The following is a 20,967-nucleotide window of genomic DNA, read 5'->3' on the forward strand; positions in this document are numbered from 1 at the left end:
TCACAGGATGGTGCATACGCAGGACAGTAAAAAAATAAATAAATAAAAACGCAGAGGGCTTGTCAGGAAGGCCAGTTCTTTCCTCTGGGCTATAATGGGTGAAGGAAGGTGGCCGGGTTCATGTCGATCAAAAACAACTTCTCGTACCTCCTGGGTGAAACTGGTGATACTTAGAGCAGATCCTCCTGTCACAGACTCATTCACACACGGTGAGGGAAGTAGCACTGGCAGACATCGTGCAAGCAGGAAAGGGTCTTATTCTAAGACAATGACGTTCTGTAAAAACATGTCCTCTTTTTGTTGGTCTTATTTTTTCTCCTTCTAATTTTACAAATTTACAGATATGTATCATGTTTTCTCATTTTGCAACTCTTGCAGACTCATAGGGCAAGTGTTCTTTTGTACATTTGGTTCTGTCAGAGGGATCAAATTAGCAACCATTTAAGCAATAATGTTGTAATGCTGTTATTTCCTTTAAAGAAATTCTAAAGATCCCCGCCAGATCTACTGATACTTTCTTAGAATTCTCTGTAATTTTTCGCCTTCCGGCCCACATCATACTGATATGTGAATAGGAATAGTGAGGCGGACTTTCTGATATTTTGATAAAACGGTTCAAATCTTACTTGAAAGACCAGGGCTACTTTTTGTGAGACTCTTTGGCCTTCCAAGGTCAAAAGACTATATCCTTCTTGTGGATCTGAAGAGTGATCCATGCTCTTATATCTTCCCAGATGAATTATTGTTGTCCACTTTATTATGAAAGTGACCAAAAATTATTTCACTGTCTGCAACTAACGGAGAATGCAGCCATCTGTCTTCTCAATGACTACATTCTCTGTTTTTTAATAAATACACACAACAAATATTTTGTGCATTTATTAACCACTGTTCACTTGTTCTGCACTTTGGTCAGCTTGGTCAGTGCTCTACAAATAAACTTTGACTTGACTTTTGACTTTGTGTCACCATAAGCATAGCCTCGGTCACTTAGTAAGTGTGACTCGATATACATTAACAAGTTTAGAGACCAGAATTTTCTCCAACTTAAAGCACTCTCACTATTCACACCAAGACGCAACAAAACTTCCCCCCAAAAAACAATGTGACAGTCTACACCTATTTAAAGTCAAAACGATAACATAGTTCAAGTTACATCAGCAATGTTGCAGCTGAGCTGTTGTTGTCTTGTTTGTTGCTCAGGTGACAGCCATCTCTGTTCCTTTGATGCTTATGCTTTTCTTCCCTCTTTGCTCTCTATCAATGTTCTCTCTCTTTAGCTACCAACATATGGCTGGGCAAATCCCTCTGTTTTAGAAAATAACTTAAAACCTGTGAGACAACTCTACTGACAGGCTATGTCAAAAATCTCTGTGTGCTGTGCTTCTTTTGGTCTAGAAAACTCAGATTTGAAGGCTTTTTGAATCACCTTTATTACTTAGAGTTATTTTTACTTCATGAATGAAAACAGGCAGCTTGGTTTCCCTGGAGTACACAGCTGCTGTGTTGTGTGTTCGACGTGTCAAGGCCTGACTTTTTGCTGAAAACCTGAAATACTTTTTGAAGAAAAAGAAAAATTCATGTTAAGAATACAGGAATGATGTTTGCATTGGGATGTAAGCACTACATGAAAAGGAAATGTTAGAATGCAAGTTTTAGGAGAAATAATTAAGAACATACAGGAATAAACTGATAAAGTAGGCTTTGAGGTTTAACACAGTGCTTTATACACCAATAAAAGGATTTTAAAATCTATCCTCTTATAAACATAAAGGCAGCACAATAATATAAGGACTGGTATATTATTGGTATAATATTGCCATTTTCATGGCATTGGTCAAGATTCTGACTCTCACTGATTTCCTTTCAGAGTCAGCTAAAGAGAATTTTGTCTAATTTTCTAAAAATAAAAGCATGCATTAGTTTATCTGAGCTCAGATTGACAATCTGTTTAAGATAGTTGCATTTTGGTGTACTAATAGATTTAATGTGTCTGAACTGAACAGTGTAAGTCTGAGTCCATAATCTCTCTTTAATTTCCATCGTGGTTTGTAGTTTTTAAAGACTCATAGTTAGGCATTAAAATATTTTTTTGGGACCAAACACTATGTCTTCTGTCTTTTCTGTATTAAAGAACCTGTCTCACATTTTTCTTTTCTTAGCAAAACATAATAACTAACATTTTGTTCTTAGTTTTAACCATTTAACTAAATAAATTGTGAAACTTTTTTATAACTCTTACTCTCCTTTCCAAATTTAGCAACTTTTAAACATCTAAATGTTATTTATTAAATAAAACTCAGAAAGTGCATAAAAAAATTTACTGTGAAGTAGAGAAGACATTTGGTGACGTCTTATCTTAAACTCTGTGTAGTTGGACTTTTAACTGGAAACAGTACAAGTTATTCTGATTTAAGTCAAGCACAGAGACAGATCCTTCTTCAAGGAAATAGCTCCAATGAAACGAGGACTGATATTTTATTTTATTAGTAAAAACAAAAAAGTCAGCATATCTTGATTTTTATTAGAAGTCCAGTTTCGCCCCCTAGTGGCCAACATACGAAGGCACACAAGGAAGTATTTTTTTTTATTATTATTTTGTGAAGTCACTGAGGAGAAAATCAACTGAAACGAAAGTGAAATACCGGTAGTTTTAAGCTCCAGTCATTAGCTCCCAGGTTAGACCTGCAGGTTTTGATCTGTTCCTGGTTTGGGTTGCCTGCTCGCCTTCGGAAGGCTTTAATCCAGCTTTTTTTGCCCTCCCTGTAAAGTCACCTTGTTTTGTTTCAGACAGGAAACTGTGTGATCAACATGGCAGAAACCGGTGAAATCGATGAGGGATTCTACTCCCGGCAGCTGTAAGTAACAACACTGCTGTTTAGGGGGAGACTTTTAAAACGTGCTCAGCTCATTATTATTCTGGTTGGTTTCTGGCACAGGTATGTTCTGGGACATGAGGCGATGCGCCGGATGGGCACAGCTGAGGTCCTCATTGCAGGGATGAAGGGGCTGGGAGTGGAAATAGCCAAGAATGTGATCCTGTCTGGAGTAAAGTCTGTCACTGTTCAGGATGAGGGTCAGGCGGAGTGGTCTGACCTGTCCTCACAGGTACTTTCTGCTGGCTTTTAGGATAAATACATTTAATAAAAATCTGGAATAGTAGAGAACTTCCTGCTTGGACACTGACTTGTCAGACCTGATCGCTCCGCATTTTTGAATAACTGTCAGTAGAGTATTGCAGTGGATGAAATGGCAGAGCTGGAAAATATATTTTTTTCAAATTTCCTGTCCTTCCATAAAGGTTGATAATTTAGTTTATCACATAAAAGAAGATAAGTTTGAAGTAAATGGCCAATGATTGAATGCAACTTTTACTTTCACTTATGACAACATACCAGACCGACCCATATGGTTTTAGTAATAAACCAGCAGCAGAAAAACAGTCAGAAGATAAATAAATAAATAAACATATCTGAAAGTTAATCTGAAGCAATTTCTTTTTCTTTTTTTTTGTATTAGAGCCAGCAAGAAAAATAAAAGGTGTTATCATATGTCATTTTACAAGAGAAATTGATCCAATATATAGGTCATCAGATAAAACCAAATTAAGTCCAAGTTAATATGATTCAGTTGGGGTTATTCCAACACGATTTAGTCATATTATAGAGGTCCAAGTCAATCCAATGTGATCAAATTCAGTTACAAGCAACGAGATTCAGATCCAGTTCTATACAACACGTTCCCATTCGATTACAATAATCCCAGTTTCAAATCTAAGAACCTGAAGTCTGATTAAAATCTGTTAAATTCAATTAAATTCAGATCAAATCATCAAACACCCAACTACAAGACTAAACTTGAATTGTTGCCAATTTAATCTAGTTATATGATAAATAGACTAGGTCAACATAGCTGTAATACATGGTGTTATTTTTCAATTAGGAACACTCCAGGCTGAGTTGTAATATAAATCTAGCCTTAGAAAAATGTAAGCCAGTCTCATGTAGGGGGAGGTGCTGTTGTATTTATTCATTTATTCACACCTTGATGCTGTTTTTAGACATGCTTTATCACATTTTGTGTCATATTGTGATGATGTCTTGATCACAATCTGTTCACTAGCATGTAGTAGTTATGCAGTCAAATTTACATCAAATTATATACATTTCTTTTCAACCCAATTATAATGCAGTATTTTCAGATCCAATTAAATTCAGCCCACTTCATTCCTGTTGTAAATTCAGATCCATATGTTGTCCAAAATATCTCAGTTACAATACAGTCAGATTCACAATAATTTACAAACCATTTCAGTTCAGTTACAGGAAATGTCAGTGTGAACATTTTCCTTATTTCGAAGATGAATGTTAAATCTGAAACACTGAAGCCATCTTATTTTCATCTTTTTGTTGTACATTCAGTTTTTTCTGCATGAGTCTGATCTTGGTCAGAACCGAGCCACATCGTCCATCCCACAGCTGACTGCGTTGAATCCACATGTGCTTGTGTCAGCGCACACTGGACCACTAAATGAAGACCTTCTTCAAAAATACCAGGTGTTGTTTCATACATTCACTGATGGTACAATAAGACTTCAACTTCCTCACCTGTAACAATAATGAGCAGAGAAATTACTTTGATCTTTAAACAAATGAAAGTATCTCCATGTGTTTAACTTGCAGCTTAACACTTGTCATTCTTCCAGGTGGTCGTTCTCACTGACTCCTCGCTGGATGATCAGAAGCGTTTTGGGGAGTTCTGCCATAAACATGGAATTAAGTTAATAGTCGCAGACACAAAGGGGCTCTGTGGGTAAGTGGGTGCATGCATACAGTGTGCAGTGAATTTGATACAGTGTTGATGAAGGATGTGTAAATCTTGATATTTATTTGCAGCCAGTTGTTCTGTGATTTTGGAGAGCAGTTTGAGGTCTTGGATCGGGATGGAGAGATGCCTGCATCACTGATGATTGACCGAATCACTAAGGTAAAAATGGCCTTATATTTTTTAGCAATCACAGTTTCTAATTGTGTAACACAACATCATGTTTAATGTACCATTTGACAAAATGTAAATATACCACATATACAATAATTTAAAAAATTTTAAGATTCAACTTTAATACTTTGTTAACACAGTGGACCTACAATGTGCTATAATAATACTTTTGTGACCATTTATCTTTAGAATATTTTTCTTCGATTTGTTGGCATTTATTTCAGGACAATCCTGGAGTTGTCATCTGTGCAGATGACCAGAAACATGGACTCTTTGACGGCACTAAGGTTATTTTCTCTGAGGTCCAAGGCATGACAGAACTCAACAGTATGGCCCCTGTGGAGATCAAAGTCTGCGGTTGGTGTTGCTTAACTAAAAACACTTTGACTTGCTTTTTATTTGGTTGCAACATTCTTGCACCATGATGCTACTGAGTCACATGACATTCTTCACATGCCTAACCCTCAGGAGAGGACCAAAGTAAAATGCTCTTTATGTTTCTGTCTGTGTTTTATTTGTCACCTCGATCACCAGGTCAGTATTCCTTCAGCATCTGTGACACTTCCAGCTTTTCCAATTATGAACGAGGAGGAGTGGTGACTGAAGTTAAACAGCCTCTCACGCTGAATTTTGTAGGTGTTGACTGTTTCAAGGTTACCTTTTAAAAATAAATGTTGCCCCCAGGAGGTAAAATATTAACAACATGCGTTGCAGAAACCGCTGAGTGAGGCTCTTAACGACCATCAACTACTAATTTTGAATGACTACGGAAAAATATCCAGACATAACACTTTGCACCTGGCCTTCCAAGCCCTCCACAGTTTTGTAAAGAAAGAGCAGCAGCTCCCTCGTCCTTGGTCAGAGGTCAGTACAAATGCTGTGTGATGATATAATGACATTGCTGTAAAAACTGAAAACTATATCTGTACTTTGTATTAACTCAGATTATTTGTCTGATTTTAAAAGCAAGTTCTTAAACAAGTTTGACTAAACAACAATAATCAGAAGAAATCGGCAAGAAGCCAAATACTCTTACACATCCCTGTATAATGTAACTCACCCGGTTGTTTCAACTCACTCTTTATAACTGTTCATTAACTCATACAGTCAGATGCAGATTTGCTGCTTAAGATCGTGAAAGAGTTGAATTCAGTCGCAAAACTGGAAGAACTAGATGAAGCTGCAGTGAGGATCTTCTCGTACACGGCCCGGGGAGATTTGGCTCCCATGAACGCTTTCTTTGGAGGCCTGGCTGCTCAGGAAGTTATTAAGGTGAAGTCAAACATCACAAATGAAACTCTCTTCTTTTTACGTTATTGCCTCATATTGCAAAAGCTCTACATACTAAAACAGCTCAGATCAGATCTGTGGTGTCTGATATAGAGACACTAGCAAATTGTGGCTAGAGATGCACCAATCAGGTTATTTACTGGCAGAAACCAACTTCTGATTTTAATTGAGGTTTGACCAGTAGTGAACCCATTGCATGCATCAAATCACACACTCCCATCTTTGTTTGATTTGTATTCAGCTAAAATAAGTGCATGACAGTACATGCTGTTTATTAGCGTGTTGATGAACTAAAACTAGTTGCAGTTCTTAGTCTTTTTACATGTTGTGACAAAGGATACAATCTCTGAAAGATTGATAGATGCTTATCTGTTTGTGGCCTATCCATGTACCTTTACATGTTCTGATATACTTGCAATCTCAACTTTTTCGACTTCTTTAAATATTTATGCAGGCATCCAGTGGGAAATTTACCCCTCTCCAACAGTGGTTTTATTTTGATGCCCTGGAATGTCTTCCTGAAGCTGAAGGTTGTCTGCAAGAGAGCTCATTTTCATCAGTATGTGAAATGATTGCTTAAATTTAAATCTTGCTGACCCACTAACTTCATCAATAAGTCATTGTTTTGATTGGTGATTACTCTGTGATTTAAGCTCTTCTTTTTGTCTCTCTGATAGAAAGACACAAGATACGACTCGCAGATCGTTGTCTTTGGATCAGAGTTTCAGCAGAAGCTTCTGAAACAAAAGTATTTCATGGTGAGAAAAGATTAAATGTATGTCCAGCAGAGGGCAGACATTACTTGGGAAATGCCCAAAACCGTATTTGTGCTATAATTTGATCTAGACATAACACTTTGCACCTGGCCTTCCAAGCCCTCCACAGCTTTGTAATGAAAGAGCAGCGGCTCTTTCTTTACAAATGAATGATGACACATACAGGAAATGGTAATCACTTCCTGGCAGGGAGAACCGTTTGCTCACTTACAAGGGCTCAGTCCTATCTCTGTTTCCTGTGAAAACGTTGCATTTCCCTGCTACCCACGGGCTGCATGCTTGTTTTTATTTTTGAAGAGGACGTTGTGTGCTATTTAGGGTTTTACTCACTGTAAGAGCTGAGCATATGAGTAATAAATTAAATCAGGGCTGCAGAGTATTAGGAACGTATTGCAATTAAGTTGCAATCAAACCATATTTTTCCCAGTCTTCTCTTTCTGTCATATTTGCACTTTTACTCACCAAATATATCTCTTGAAATCCAAATGGTCAAATTAATTGTTGGCAGGCAAAGCTTGAAAGACTTGCACTTGAAATACACTGTAGTAATGAAATACAACATTCTACAACATTTCATAATGTAACTCTGAATAAAATAATTTCCTGCAATGTCAGGAGCATAAAAGATCACGATGAAAATGAGTTAATATGTTGATTAAATTTAAAAGACATGTGTGAATATTTTGTTTGTTTCTTAAGGTTGGAGCTGGTGCTATCGGCTGTGAACTGCTTAAAAACTTTGCTCTTATTGGGCTCGGAGCAGGAGAAGAAGGCCTCATCACTGTAACGGACATGGACTACATTGAAAGATCCAACCTGAATCGGCAGTTTTTGTTCAGATCTAAGGATATTGGGGTGAGAAGTAACACAAAATTCATCGTTTTTTAAGAACCTGAAATGTACGGGGTTGTGTGATTGCTCTAGTTTAACCCACATTAAGTGGAAAAGTCACCAGTTTTCACTGTTAAAATTGTCTGATGGTCTTTCTTTCAGATTATGTAACTCGTATGTAAAAATACCCAAATGAAGTCTTCACTGAGTTCTTAATTTTCTCTTTTTATTGTCTGACAGACACATATCTTATCTGCTCTTGTCTCCGCAAACAGAAACCGAAATCTGAGGTTGCAGCCAAAGCGGTGGCAGAGATGAACCCCCAGATTAAAATCACCGCTCACCAGAACCGACTGGACCCTGACAGCGAGGGAGTGTACGACTACAACTTCTTCATGGGCCTGGACGGAGTGGCTGCAGCCCTTGATAACGTGGAAGCTAGTAAAGGCTATCAGCTTTATGAGATCGATCCCTCATTGCCACAATATGGTGAAAATACATTTTAAAATGGTCGATTCTTTCTTTGTGGGCTCCTAGGGGTTTATCTCGATAAGCGCTGCGTTCAGCACCAGAAGCCGATGCTGGAGGGGGGAACTTTGGGAAGCAAAGGTCATACTCTGGTGGTGGTGCCTCATCTGACTGAGTCATACGGACCAGGCAAGTCGAGCTCCGGAAACGCCATCCCGCTGTGCACTCTGAAGAACTTCCCACATCGAATTGAGCACACATTGCAGGTACTTACTGAGCTCCTTCACTTTGTGTTTGACGTTATTAAAGTGAAAAGGTATGTATCCAGGTGAATAACAGTCAGACTACAACTGTGTCAACATGTTATTGTTTCAGTGGGCCAGAGACCAGTTTGAAGGACTGTTTAAACAAACACCTGAAAATGTGAATCTCTTCTTGAGGTGAGGCAAGACTTCACCTTCATTGGCTCTAATTTAAGTTCAAAACAAGCTAATTCCTCAGAGTGGGTTTAGTCATCTTCCTAATTCTTTTACAATAACATGGAAGTACATTTTTACCAAACTCATTAAACCTACTGAAATGTGAGCTTTTCAACATTATCACATTACAACCACAAACTTTAATTTTATTTTATCGATCAGCACAAAGTGGTGCACAATTGTGAATCGGAAGTAAAATTACATGGTTGTCTTAAAAGTGGGACTTTTACTCTGATGCCCCTAAGTAAATTCTACTGGTACCATTTGCCTGCAGAAAAAATCTAATTAGTATATAGAGTTCAACTGTGTAGAATGAGTGTGACATAACAGCAAACATACCAAGGGACAGCCTCCTACACTGAAAGATCAGAGATTCATAGCTTAGGTGGGAGAATCTGTCAGCAGGACCACTATTGGCGATTCACTCCACAAATTTGTCATCTGTGAAAGTGTTGGGATATAAAGCAATACCAATTATTCTTTACAGTTTGCATGAAGCCGTTAAGGAAAGATACAGAAAACTACACTTTTTGACAGGCATGACAAATGTAATCGGTGAGGGAAAACTTACACAGCATTTGTGACAGGAAGATGGATGGAGCTAAATGCAGGGAAATCCTGGAAAAATAAATCTTGTTGGAGAATGTTAAAGATTTGAGATTTGAGGTGAATATTTACCCTCTAGCAGGACAAAGACCTTAATTATACAACCAGAGCAATTATGGAAAAGTTTAGATTAGAGTGTATTAATGGGTTAATACAGAATTTATAAATATTCAAAAGACGGGATTTGAAAACTGAGAACTGAATGAATTTCATGACCACTCCCCACCCAATCTTGACTGAGATTGAGTTATCTCCAGACCTGTACAGACATGCCCTCAAGGAATTGTATTTGTAGCAAATTGTAGTTCAAAACAATATTGCTTCATCAAACTGTCATACACCATGAAATAGTTTGTCTTGTTTACAGTTGTTTTTCTTTCATAATTTGTCAGAATTTTTAGCTTATTTTACAAATAACACTTAATGCACTGAGTTTATCACAAAGCAAAATGCCAGAGCAAATAATCAGTGAGAGTACTGAGCTTCAAGACCCAAATTCTGTGTGAGCTCTGAGCCTTTCTAATCCAGACATGTTTGAAATGTCTTTCTGTTTGTTTTGGTGAGATTTGATTTGATCCCTTGGGACTCCCTGGTGCTTACACATTCACTCCAATAGGAACTGAAAGATACAGTTTGGAAAACTCTGGTATTTTCTATTGTACGAATGAAACCTTCTGGACTTTTTTTTCCCTGTGGACGGTCATCCACATTTCATTGTCCAGCGAATTGTGACTCATCATATATGAGGTCATGGAGATGACCTCTTATGTTTTGTTCCATTGTTGTCCCTCCCTTGCTGCTACATGCAGAAGTATGACTCTGAAAGTTCCTGTTCAGACACGTTTATGTCTAAAAGGTGGAATATCCCCCATCATCATGATGCATACAAGGTGGCAGGAAGAGTGTGAGCTGGAACATGATAGTAACTCAGAAATGAATTAGCCATGTATGAGATTTTAGAGAAGCACTGATCCGCATGGTACGAGTTAAGTAAACACTGACTTACGATGGATATGAGTCAGAATAAGAGAATGAAAAAAATGCCTCCTGTCTGGTGAGCGCTTGAAAATTACCTGAGAGGATACATTTTCCTTTTATTTTCCCCACAAATTCAGTATTCTATTCTGGACTTTGACTGGTCCATTCTAATGTGAATGTGCTTTCATCTAAACAATTGTAGCTCTGGTTGTATCTTTAGTTCTATTGATTTCCTGGAAGGAGAACCCCTTCCAGAATGTGCCTGCATTTAGCTTCATCCATTTCCCCACACTGACCAGGGTGTCTGGTTGGCATTCTTTTTAATAGAAAGAAGTGTGAAATACCAAGCAATGAATGTCTAGTCAATATGCTAGTTAGTGTTTGTTGGCAGACAGTTGTACTTTTGTGAACTGTAAGTCTGTTATTAAAAGTTGCTACTGGATCCTCTAGGGATCCAAATTTCATAGGGCGGACTCTGACTCATGGGGATGCTGAGGCCCTGGAGATCTTAGGAGGTGTATGCATCAGCCTTCAGGAGATGGAGGCTGGAGGCCACCGTCCAAAATGCTGGGAGGACTGTGTGGGCTGGGCACGCTGCAAGTGGGAGACTCTGTACAACAACGATATCCGCCAGCTTCTGCACTGTTTCCCTCCAGGAGAGGTAAAATCCCATCTGGGCTGAAAACAACCTTACTGTCAGACGTCATAAACATGCAATTAATGTTGAAGGACACACAGGGGCGCTGTTGTTGTTTACACCAACTGTCTGTGTTAGTTATTTAAACACTAAAAGCAACACAATTGGCACTGTATTTATTCTTATGAGTAGACTAGTGAAAAACCAGCACTGATAAATACCTCAGAGGTCTCAAAGGGATTCTTAGGGGTCGAAGCATGCAGCCAGAGTGATGTCACACTGGTGAGGGGGTGGGGTCATAGATCGGTATCAACCCAAATAAACCCTCGCTAAACCCAGTTTCTGACCCCCAGTTCCTGCAATTGGCCATGTCGTGCTATCACAATGTCCTGCACAGTTATGGAAATTCCTCTGACTGTTCTTTTTTTTTTCCTTTCCTAATACGTCTACTCAAATATTTATAGAAGCGTGGAGACTTTCCAGAGCGTCTCTTTAGAAAAGCAGAACTTTTCTGGCTTCATATATTTATTGTTTTGCGTAACAATTACAAAACCTAATCCTAAGTTATTGCTGCTTCGGGTTTATTTGTTCTCTTTTTTTCACCTTTAAATTATGCAGCAGTTGTAGTTCCATTGTCCTTGTGGAACGTCGCTCAATACCACAGACTTTCTGAGGAACTATGATAAGGTTACTGATGTCAGTAATCTGTCAACTTCCAACCTGACATTTACTGGTCATGGATAAACTTAGACAGGATGTAGCAGCTACTACTGGTCAGAAGTCTTTACTTACAGCCTTAAGGCCATGTGATGAAGTATCAAGCAACATTTTACAACTCCAGTTTATGATTTTTACTATACAGTTAGCAACAGGCTACACTACCTCTCATATATTTTATGTTGAAAATGTCTGTTGCAGAGACCAAAAGCAGAAATATCATATTTACATTATATTTAGAAGCAAAATTTAGGGTGTTCCTTCAATGAAATGTACACACCTTAAAAGACAAAAAAACAGAACAAGGGATGTGAATCAAAATGTTAACAGATATAAAGAATGTTTCAAAGACTAAACCAAAGGTTTCACTGATTTCATTTGGGTTTTGTTTTTTCTTTAAATTGCCAGTTCCTGCTGTAAACAAAATACTTTCTTGTTTGAGCATTTTTATCCAGCATACAGATCCCACCTCAATTGTTGGCATATAAAATGTGCAGAGAAAACTTGTAATTAACTAATTTTATGTTCCAGTATTATTATTTCTCATTCTAAGAAATAAGTGATTTCTTTTATCACATCTCTTCCCTTTTCCCTCAACAGCAGCTTGGAAAGACAAACATATTTGTTTTAGTTGAATCTCATGTTCTCTTGTCATTCCCATTTTGAAGAATAAGAAAGTATCAATCCTGTTGTATCTGGACAGCATTACCATATAAACTTAATCTTTTTAAAGAGAAGTTGTTTTTTTTAAAAGACCTCCTGCTTTTGATCCCTTTTGATTTTGAGCCATCCTGCAGTGAAAACTAGAACAACCAGAAAGACACTCGCTCTGTCTCCACTTGTGGACCATTTGGCAACATCAAAGCTGCCAGACCTTTTGTTCTTTTATCAAACTGACAAACTGCATCCCAGTCAATACACACCTGATAATAATATCATTTGTAGCTTCAGGAACATACAAGGTTGGATGTACCATACAACAAATATAGGGAATAACATGCTACTAATATTTAAAATTTTGCCAGCTAGATCTTAGTGTCTGAACAAGCCTGGAATTTGAGTTAGGTGTTCTCCGGGTCTTGATAAGCTGGAAAAGGTAAATAGTTTAATGCAACAACATTTAACATTTTTTCCAGACATTTTTTCCTTTTATAACATCTAAAGGTTTTAACCATCCATCTGGAAATAAATATTCTTTGGTACTGAAATATCTGAAAGTTTATCTTCTATAATGTGATTAAGGTTTGCAAAATAGTCTTTATATACCAAGACCTTTATGTCTTTCCAAACATAAAGGTCTGGAAAAACAACTTGCTCCGAAGTTTCAGCATATTCACTCATCTGACAGCTTCAACCGTTTTTTTCTAAGAGACTTTGGATATGAACATAAAATGTTCATATCCTCCTACAGAGGATGTATCAGTACATGTATGATACTGAGACTGATACATGTGTCATGTATCAGTTAATTATTAATTTATTAATAATAATGAATAATTACTCTTAATTAATTAATAATTAACTGATTAATTTTTTTTATCAGTTAATTATGATTTAACAATTTTTCCCAGGGGGTTTGATTAGTTTTTTTTTCTTAATGAACGAAATCGTAATTTGAAAACTGCTTTTTGTATTTACTCAAGTTATCTTTATCTTATACTAAGATATGAGATGTAATGTTTCAGATTCTTGCGGCAAACTTTTGTCACAGTCAAAAGTTTGCCTTTTGACTGTGACAAATGGCAAATTCGAGAAATGAGCAAACACTTTCTGACAGAACTGTACATCCATATGCAAAGTATGGCCACTGCAGAAATGTCAGCCAGGAATTGGTCAACATTTACATTTTTACATTAGAAAATCAGGCAACTCTGGAAATTTGAACCTGGAAAGGTTCAACATTTAACAAAAAACATGTAGAAACCCTGGAAATGCCCCTGAATCCAGAAGATTTGACAGCTTCCTGACCTCTTGGTACGGTTTGTGGTGCTTTGCACTGAAGTGAATGACCAATAATCTAAATCCACCATGATTTTACAGCCATTCATCATTGTGATAAAGAGATTTTCTCCTGCTTTCTCTCCTTTTTAGTTGACCTCCAATGGTTTACCCTTTTGGTCTGGATCCAAGAGATGCCCTCACCCACTGACATTTGACCCTAACAATGTGAGTAGAGTTTGATCCAATACAAGGCAGTCAGCTAACTGATGAACGTAAAGGAAAAGTGCCAGTGTTTTTTGAAAGCGGCTCACATTCCTTCTTTATCTTGTCTGATAGTGGCCTTAAAGTGATCATCTAGGCTACAAAAGCACAGTAAAAGATATTGATCTCCTGATCACTTTCACCGATACCCTTGTTAACCAAGTTGCTTATTTGTCTCGCAATAAACCGGCAACAGTATTTATCCTCAGTGGCAATAGTGAACTGCCAGCAACCAAAATACTTAAAATGTGAACATACGTGTGATCAGTAGGTGCTGAAATAGCATTTTACTGCGGACAGATGTTCTTATGACTGAACTGAAGTGAGTGTTGTACCTTAATGTAAATTGACAGGATTCAGAAACACATTTTCTGCAAAACTATGGGTGTTGCAAAGAAGACTGAACCTGGAGTTTGTGTAACAGCCACCTCCTGATTTTTTATTGGATAAAACACGGCCTTAAGGTTTTCCCTTAATGCCATTCGTCTCCCTCTTCACCTTTTTGTTAATCCGACTTCAACAATATTACTCTCGAGGCAAATCTATTCAATAGTCTTAATTCTTGATTCATTTGACAATAGTGATTATGACAGCACACTGTGCATTTTATGCATTAAATTCTTATAAAAGTTTAGAAGGAGTTGACATGTGCTATGTTTTTTATTCAAAAATATTTAATTAGCTAAAATCTCAAACTTTTTTCCACTGTCATAATGTAGTATTTGTGTAGAATTTTGAGGAAAGAGATTACCTTAAAACAATTTGGAATAAAGTTGTTTGTTATGTTAGGCTGTAACATAACAAAATGTGGAAAAAGAGAAGTGCTGTGAATACTTTCCAATGATGTTTGCAGCCTCTTGACCTTCATGTTCCCTGTTGTAAAGAAACAATGGTTCACACAAGGTTTCACAATTACAAAAACAAGTTTGAAGTGTTTATACTCGCTCCTCCAGATTCCTGAGGCCTCAGTCCATTTGAACATAATGTGGGATGTGCTCAACAAATATTTTCAATCCGAAACGGTATCACATCACGTCGGTCTCAGTCTTTATGACTATTTTGACAGCAAAAGCAGGAACAAGACTCTACTTAGTAGATGGTCATATTGTTATCACTGTTTGGTGTTTGCATTTGAATTGTGTGTTTCAGACAACCCACATGGAGTATGTGGTGGCAGCAGCCAACCTATATGGGCAGATTTATGGGATCAAAGGGACAAGAGACTGTGCTGCAATCAAAAATACCTTAGAGAAAGTCTCAGTTCCACCATTTAGTCCAAAGTCATCTGTAAAAATTCACCTCACTGACAAGGAAATGGAGGAGGACAGAAAAAAAGAGGGTGATGACACTGGTAAGTTAGATTCCGATGCTTTTAACTTGTGTCTACCAATTAATGTAATCTTCCTGCGTCTTCAGCCTCTTTCCATCTCCTCTGCAGACAAAGCCCAACTTGAGGAGCTGAAAGGAAAGTTGTCCTCATTGAAGAGCACAAGTCAGATGTACCCCATTGACTTTGAGAAGGTATGTTGATGGGTACAATGATAGCTATGATGCACAGTTTAGAGAGGCTGCAGGTGGTGACAGCATGGTGACTGAGCCTTAGCAGGGAGCAACACTTAAATCTATAGGTGCTTTTATATCGTGTCTTTTTCCAACGTCCTTTGAGCCTCAGAGAGCTGAATCTTTGCCAGTGCTTGACCATTCATTAAAACAGAGCTCAATTGTGTTGTGTCTTCACACAGAATATGTTGACTTGGAGCAGAGGCAGGTGTTTTACAAATTTCCTTCCTGTTTTCAGAAATGTGGAAAAAGGAAAAGTTGAGTCAGTCGGCTCATTAAAAGAAGCTGAGTGTTGAATTAGGTATTTCCTGAAGTTTGCCCATAATTTTTAACCGCTTCACTTTGTATGAAATTCAACCGGATTTACTTTTGTGGCAGCTTCCTAAATGTTTGAAACGTAAACTTTTATTGGCGGTACACTGGTAAATGTTTTCCAATGTTTTCAGCCATATGCTAACCAGATGCTTCCTCAGAGTAAGCCACATTGTCAACTACTTGTATATCACCTTTATCTAAGATGGTAATGCAACTGAGATTAAAAATCACTTTTCAAATGGACTAGCTGGCCAAAATGTACAACATAATTACACCATTTTTATTTTTTGTGATGATTTCGCTAGTAAACAATGAAGATAGTAATAAATGGACTGTATTAGAGCCATGAATCAGCTTTCTAATCACACCCCTACCTTCAGGCATTCTTGATTGTACGGATGCAGACACTCCCTAAGGATCCTGGGAAGGACCTTCAAATGTCTTCCTGAGCATTTTTGTGTTTGAATTCATCCTCCTGAAAAGGAAGTGGTAGTTCTTTCACAGTGAAAAAAAAGCTCTCTATAGTGTGATGTTTTTGCAGTCTTGTTTTGTGTAGTAGTAAGTGGAAGTTCTTTGTTTCTCTGTCTGATTGATCAGTTTCACTTTTAGATAGAAGCAACAAAAAGTTCCTTCAAAGTGCTGTTTGATCAACATTTCCTTTGTTTCTGTAGTGTAAGCTCTTAAAAAGGGATTCAAACACAGAGATTTTCCTGAAAGAAAGACTCTACATGGGTCTTCTGTGAAACATGGAATAAATGTGACAACGCACCTTATTCTCAATGCTAAGCATAGAAGAAGGACTGTGATGTTTTGAGTTTGTCATTAACCCCATGAAATATCAAAAATCTGCCAAAACAAAACACCCTGAAAATGTATCATTCAGCAGAATCCTTATACAAAACATCTAGGTGAATTAACACAGAAATAGTTCACTAGACGCAAAATGTTTTTTATGGAGAACTCACGTCCCAAAGCAAAATCTGAAATCAGCAGTGAGCTGCAGAGCAGAGACCATTAGACAGATCTGGATGATCTACAGAGATTGAAGGAGAAAACTGAAAGATGGCGCTTTCTGTGTGCGCCAACACTGTGAAATGTTACAGAAGACCAATTGCAGTCCTTTTGACAAAGAAGGCATTGTGCAAAATATTAACAGCATGGGTACCAATAAATGTCAAATTAAAGGTTAAACTTTTCTCTATTTTCAAAGTCAGACAATGCTGCTGCAATATTTTTATTCTAAGGCCATTTGCACATTCTTATAAGAGGTGTCAGCCAGTAAATGCAGAAGACATAGTTCATCGGGCACCACCTTGAGAATGTTGTTCTGCAGAATTACTTATCTGATTAATAGAAGACCTGGCACAGGTTTAAAAGGATGCCTGAAAGAGCTCCTGGTAAAATATTGTGTTAGTTCAGTAATAAAGGTGTATGAGGTAAGTCATGCGCATATTGAATGTCCTCTTGAATAAAAAACAAAACTCCCAGACTCCACTCTCTCAGTTGTATCCCTCCATGCCCTGCTGATGCGGTGGATGGATGGAATGTGTGGAGGAGAGCTCCAGAGGCATCAGGTTGCCAGCTAGCAGCTTCACCACAGACCCTGGAGCTCTCCCTGAGTGGCAGTCAGCCTCCTAGCTTTTGTAGAGCTGTATGATCTCATTGCTCACATCAATCACAGCAGTAGTCTTCTTTCCACTGAATTGTGTCATGGTGATCACAGTGACTCGAAGCAGGCAGATCACAAAGCGGGAGAACTGCGTCAGATCCTTGGACTGTCACATAACATGGGAATCAGGTTTATCTGATTCATTTGGAAATTGAAAAATTATTTATTTAGCATTAAGTTTTACAAAAAAACATTGATTATTTTTAAATTCCTATGACTGGCTGAAATATTATTAACATCCCAACTTTTACAGGACGATGACAATAACTTCCACATGGACTACATCGTTGCTGCATCCAACCTGAGAGCGGAAAACTACGACATTCCGGCAGCTGATCGCCACCAGGTCTATATTTACATTGTGCACTTCATACAATTAAACCCATTTGTAGTGATCTCATAAAGTCACCTTGGCCAATGAGTTTATCAAGTTTCATAGTCTTTGTTTGGTCATTAGCTGCTTAAATACATTTAGAAATCCTGAAACAGCTGTTGATCAAGACAACTTTATAACATCATAAAAACATCAAACTGAGTTAAAGCAAAAGAAAACAGGACCACTCAGGACTTCTGCTAGAGCATTATAAAGAAACAAAAGAGAAAGAAAAATCAGAGCGACAGACTTCATCTCCTCCCCTGTGGTCGTGTTTTAAGCTGTTGCTTCACACACCTGCCCTGAAGCTGCAGAAAACAGCCTCCCCACCTATTGTTCCTGGAATGGGCCTAATCATGGCACTTTACCTGCTGCCTGGAAGGTGACACCTGAGCTGGGCCTTGTTCCAGCTGCTGCTGCAGACACTCACCGCCAAGACAGATGGAGGCTCAGAGAGGGGCCGGGAGCCGTTGAGTGAGGGGAGACAAAGGAGAGTCACCCACTGCCCCTCCCCTCCAGCCCTGTGTAATCACAGCCTTTACCACAGGCTGCATCACGTTTCAAAATAACTTCAAACTTAGTCACCAGATCATATAATATATAGTATCAATTGTGCTGATTTTTATGATCTGAAGGCTATAAAGTATGTGACATAATTTACGAGTGTGTCGTTAATCTGCAAAATCTTAAATGAAACAGTCTTTATGTATCTTATAAGCTGAATATAGCACTACCACTACATCAGAGATGTTTTTAGCCATGTAAGTAGTCAGGATATTAAACATTTAAAATAAAAAAAATCTACATATATTTTTGGCATTTACAAGTTCAGTATATAATTTTTTCTGCACTATAAGAATATTCTAAAAGCATTCATGTAGTAAAATGCATTCTTTGTTGAAAGTGACATATAGATACACAGACAGCAAGATGTACAATATTTTAAACAAATCTGTTTGTGTATCCACTTATTCTGCATTATATTATGTAAAGTATCAAACTCTGTTTATCTGTCCAGGTCAAACACATGCTGTAGCTTTAGTTATCAGACATCAGATTCAGATTCAGATTTATTCATATCCCCCATGGGCAGTTGATGTTACAGCAAGTATAAAAAACTAAAAGACAAAACATCAACAATTTTTCTGATTGGTTATTCCTCTCTTCATGCATTTTGTAGTTAAAGTCCATGTTATCATTTTCTGCAGAGGAAAATCTTTCACTCTGTCTATTTAGCTGTTGCTTCATGTTATTGTGTGGTTAAATTGGACGAATGTGTCGGAGTCCTGAAGCTTAATTTATGCTTTGTGAAATTATAACATTCAGTTTTGAATTCACTCACTTTAACACCTTGAATATTTCTTCAAACTGTCTGCTTGGCCTGCGGCGAAACTTGGAAGTGAACTTCTCGTTGTCTCCTTTCACAGAGCAAACGCATTGCTGGAAGGATTATTCCTGCCATCGCCACGACGACGGCAGCAGTAGCAGGCCTGATGTGCCTGGAGCTGTTCAAACTGATTCAGGGTCACAAGAAGATCGACTCCTACCGCACGGCTTACCTCAACCTGGCTGTACAGTATTTTGTCCTGTCCCAGCCGTGCCGCCCACAGAGCTTCACAGTGAGTAGCAGCTCCATGCAGCCACAGCCGCTCTCAGTTAGAGTCTGTAAGGCTTTAGGGAAAACATCCATAAAAGCATCCAGTCACACAAATCCTGAGTGAAGCACTTTTTACAGTCAAACAGACCCTTACTTTATATACATTCATCATTTAAGTCAGTCTACTTCAGGAAAAGTGTGTTTACTTCTGTTTGAAGTTATGTCCCTCCTCTTTGGGTGGAAAGTATTAAGTCATGAATGAATGCTTTCAGAGCGAGAGGCCACTGCAAACTGTCTTTTACATGTAAGCCCAGTCTTACTCTGGCTCAGCATAATCCGTGAGATATTTTAGAAACAGACCCAGGCTTGCCTCTCTGTTTGGACACATGAGGTGAACTCAAGCCAACTGTTTGTTGATAAAAGAAGACTCTTCTAGGGTCAGATACAAGCTAATGACTGATGTTAAATGATGTTTGATGAATGTGTCTGTTGATAATATTTCAACTACTCATGCAACAATATTACCCATCAGACTTCAAAGCTAGTAACTTTTGGGGATATATGCAAAACATCGTCTGTCTGTAGCTCACCTCCAAGTGTAATCAAAAACCAGCCAAGAATGTCAGCTTTCCCTCAGCCAGAGGTCAGTGAGTGCCACCAAATGGCGGGTAACTTTTCCTCTGTGTATCTTAAGAGTGCAATGAGGGGGCATGGAGACAGTATAGATCTTGTTTCAGCTTTGGTTACAAGGAAAAATTCAGGATCTGCAAAAAAAGGCCGCCTTGATGACAGAAGCAGCTGTGACTTACTGCTTGCTCTTCAAAGGCTGCAGGCGTTCTCTGTTTCTCACGTTCAAACACATGGTAGTTCTAACACTTTATTTCTGTAACGTTGTTATTTTTATCAAAGCGAAAAAGTCATTCCACTTCATCTTGTCAGTCGTAGATGTTAGAATTTCAAATCCTAAACCCTAAAACGTTTTTAGATTGTTTTATTTATTGTGCTTTTATCCTTAAAGCAGAACAAAAACTCTTCCAGTTTGTGAGCCTTCTGTCGTAAAAGGTTTAACTTGCCAATATTAGATTGTTCATCAGTAAAGTTCATCTCTCTTAGACACATAAAAGTAGATATAGCTATCATAACATAATTCATGGAGTTTTTCAAGGGTGATTCATATTCAAGAGATATTCGTGCAATTTTCAGATTTTCCCCATCTGTCCTCTGAATTATTATTTTCTATTACGCATCAAAACTGTTTATGTAATCTTTGCTACAAGAATCTAGTTGTAAACATATTTTTTATCGTATTTCCACTCACATTTTCTCTCCTCAGTGAGCACAGGAACACTGATAATAGAGAAGAAAACCAAAGAAGTAATTGAGGGCAATAAAACAATTATCTTTGTTTCCCAATCATTTGTTTGAACTGAAGTTGAGTGAAATCTGTTAAATTACTTTTCTTGTTTCAATG

General features: G+C 37.9%; 1 protein-coding gene across 1 annotated transcript in view; it reads left to right on the forward strand.

Annotated features, from left to right (window-relative positions):
* Nucleotides 1-2,601: 2,601 nt before the first annotated feature.
* The window catches only part of uba7 (ubiquitin-like modifier activating enzyme 7), a 33,001-nt gene continuing 14,635 nt past the window's right edge, over nucleotides 2,602-20,967 (forward strand). The window contains exons 1-21 of the mRNA XM_028001899.1: nucleotides 2,602-2,858; nucleotides 2,940-3,108; nucleotides 4,422-4,556; nucleotides 4,706-4,812; nucleotides 4,896-4,986; nucleotides 5,223-5,355; nucleotides 5,533-5,630; nucleotides 5,713-5,862; nucleotides 6,106-6,270; nucleotides 6,743-6,847; nucleotides 6,966-7,046; nucleotides 7,764-7,919; nucleotides 8,171-8,336; nucleotides 8,433-8,629; nucleotides 8,739-8,803; nucleotides 10,877-11,087; nucleotides 13,872-13,946; nucleotides 15,132-15,333; nucleotides 15,421-15,503; nucleotides 17,780-17,872; nucleotides 19,327-19,518. Coding sequence (XP_027857700.1) covers nucleotides 2,812-2,858; nucleotides 2,940-3,108; nucleotides 4,422-4,556; nucleotides 4,706-4,812; nucleotides 4,896-4,986; nucleotides 5,223-5,355; nucleotides 5,533-5,630; nucleotides 5,713-5,862; nucleotides 6,106-6,270; nucleotides 6,743-6,847; nucleotides 6,966-7,046; nucleotides 7,764-7,919; nucleotides 8,171-8,336; nucleotides 8,433-8,629; nucleotides 8,739-8,803; nucleotides 10,877-11,087; nucleotides 13,872-13,946; nucleotides 15,132-15,333; nucleotides 15,421-15,503; nucleotides 17,780-17,872; nucleotides 19,327-19,518 — 2,721 coding nt within the window. The 5' untranslated portion in view covers nucleotides 2,602-2,811. The remainder of the gene's footprint in view (nucleotides 2,859-2,939; nucleotides 3,109-4,421; nucleotides 4,557-4,705; nucleotides 4,813-4,895; nucleotides 4,987-5,222; nucleotides 5,356-5,532; nucleotides 5,631-5,712; nucleotides 5,863-6,105; nucleotides 6,271-6,742; nucleotides 6,848-6,965; nucleotides 7,047-7,763; nucleotides 7,920-8,170; nucleotides 8,337-8,432; nucleotides 8,630-8,738; nucleotides 8,804-10,876; nucleotides 11,088-13,871; nucleotides 13,947-15,131; nucleotides 15,334-15,420; nucleotides 15,504-17,779; nucleotides 17,873-19,326; nucleotides 19,519-20,967) is intronic.

This window comes from Xiphophorus couchianus, chromosome 20, assembly GCF_001444195.1.
Source record: "Xiphophorus couchianus chromosome 20, X_couchianus-1.0, whole genome shotgun sequence".
Taxonomy (NCBI): domain Eukaryota; kingdom Metazoa; phylum Chordata; class Actinopteri; order Cyprinodontiformes; family Poeciliidae; genus Xiphophorus; species Xiphophorus couchianus.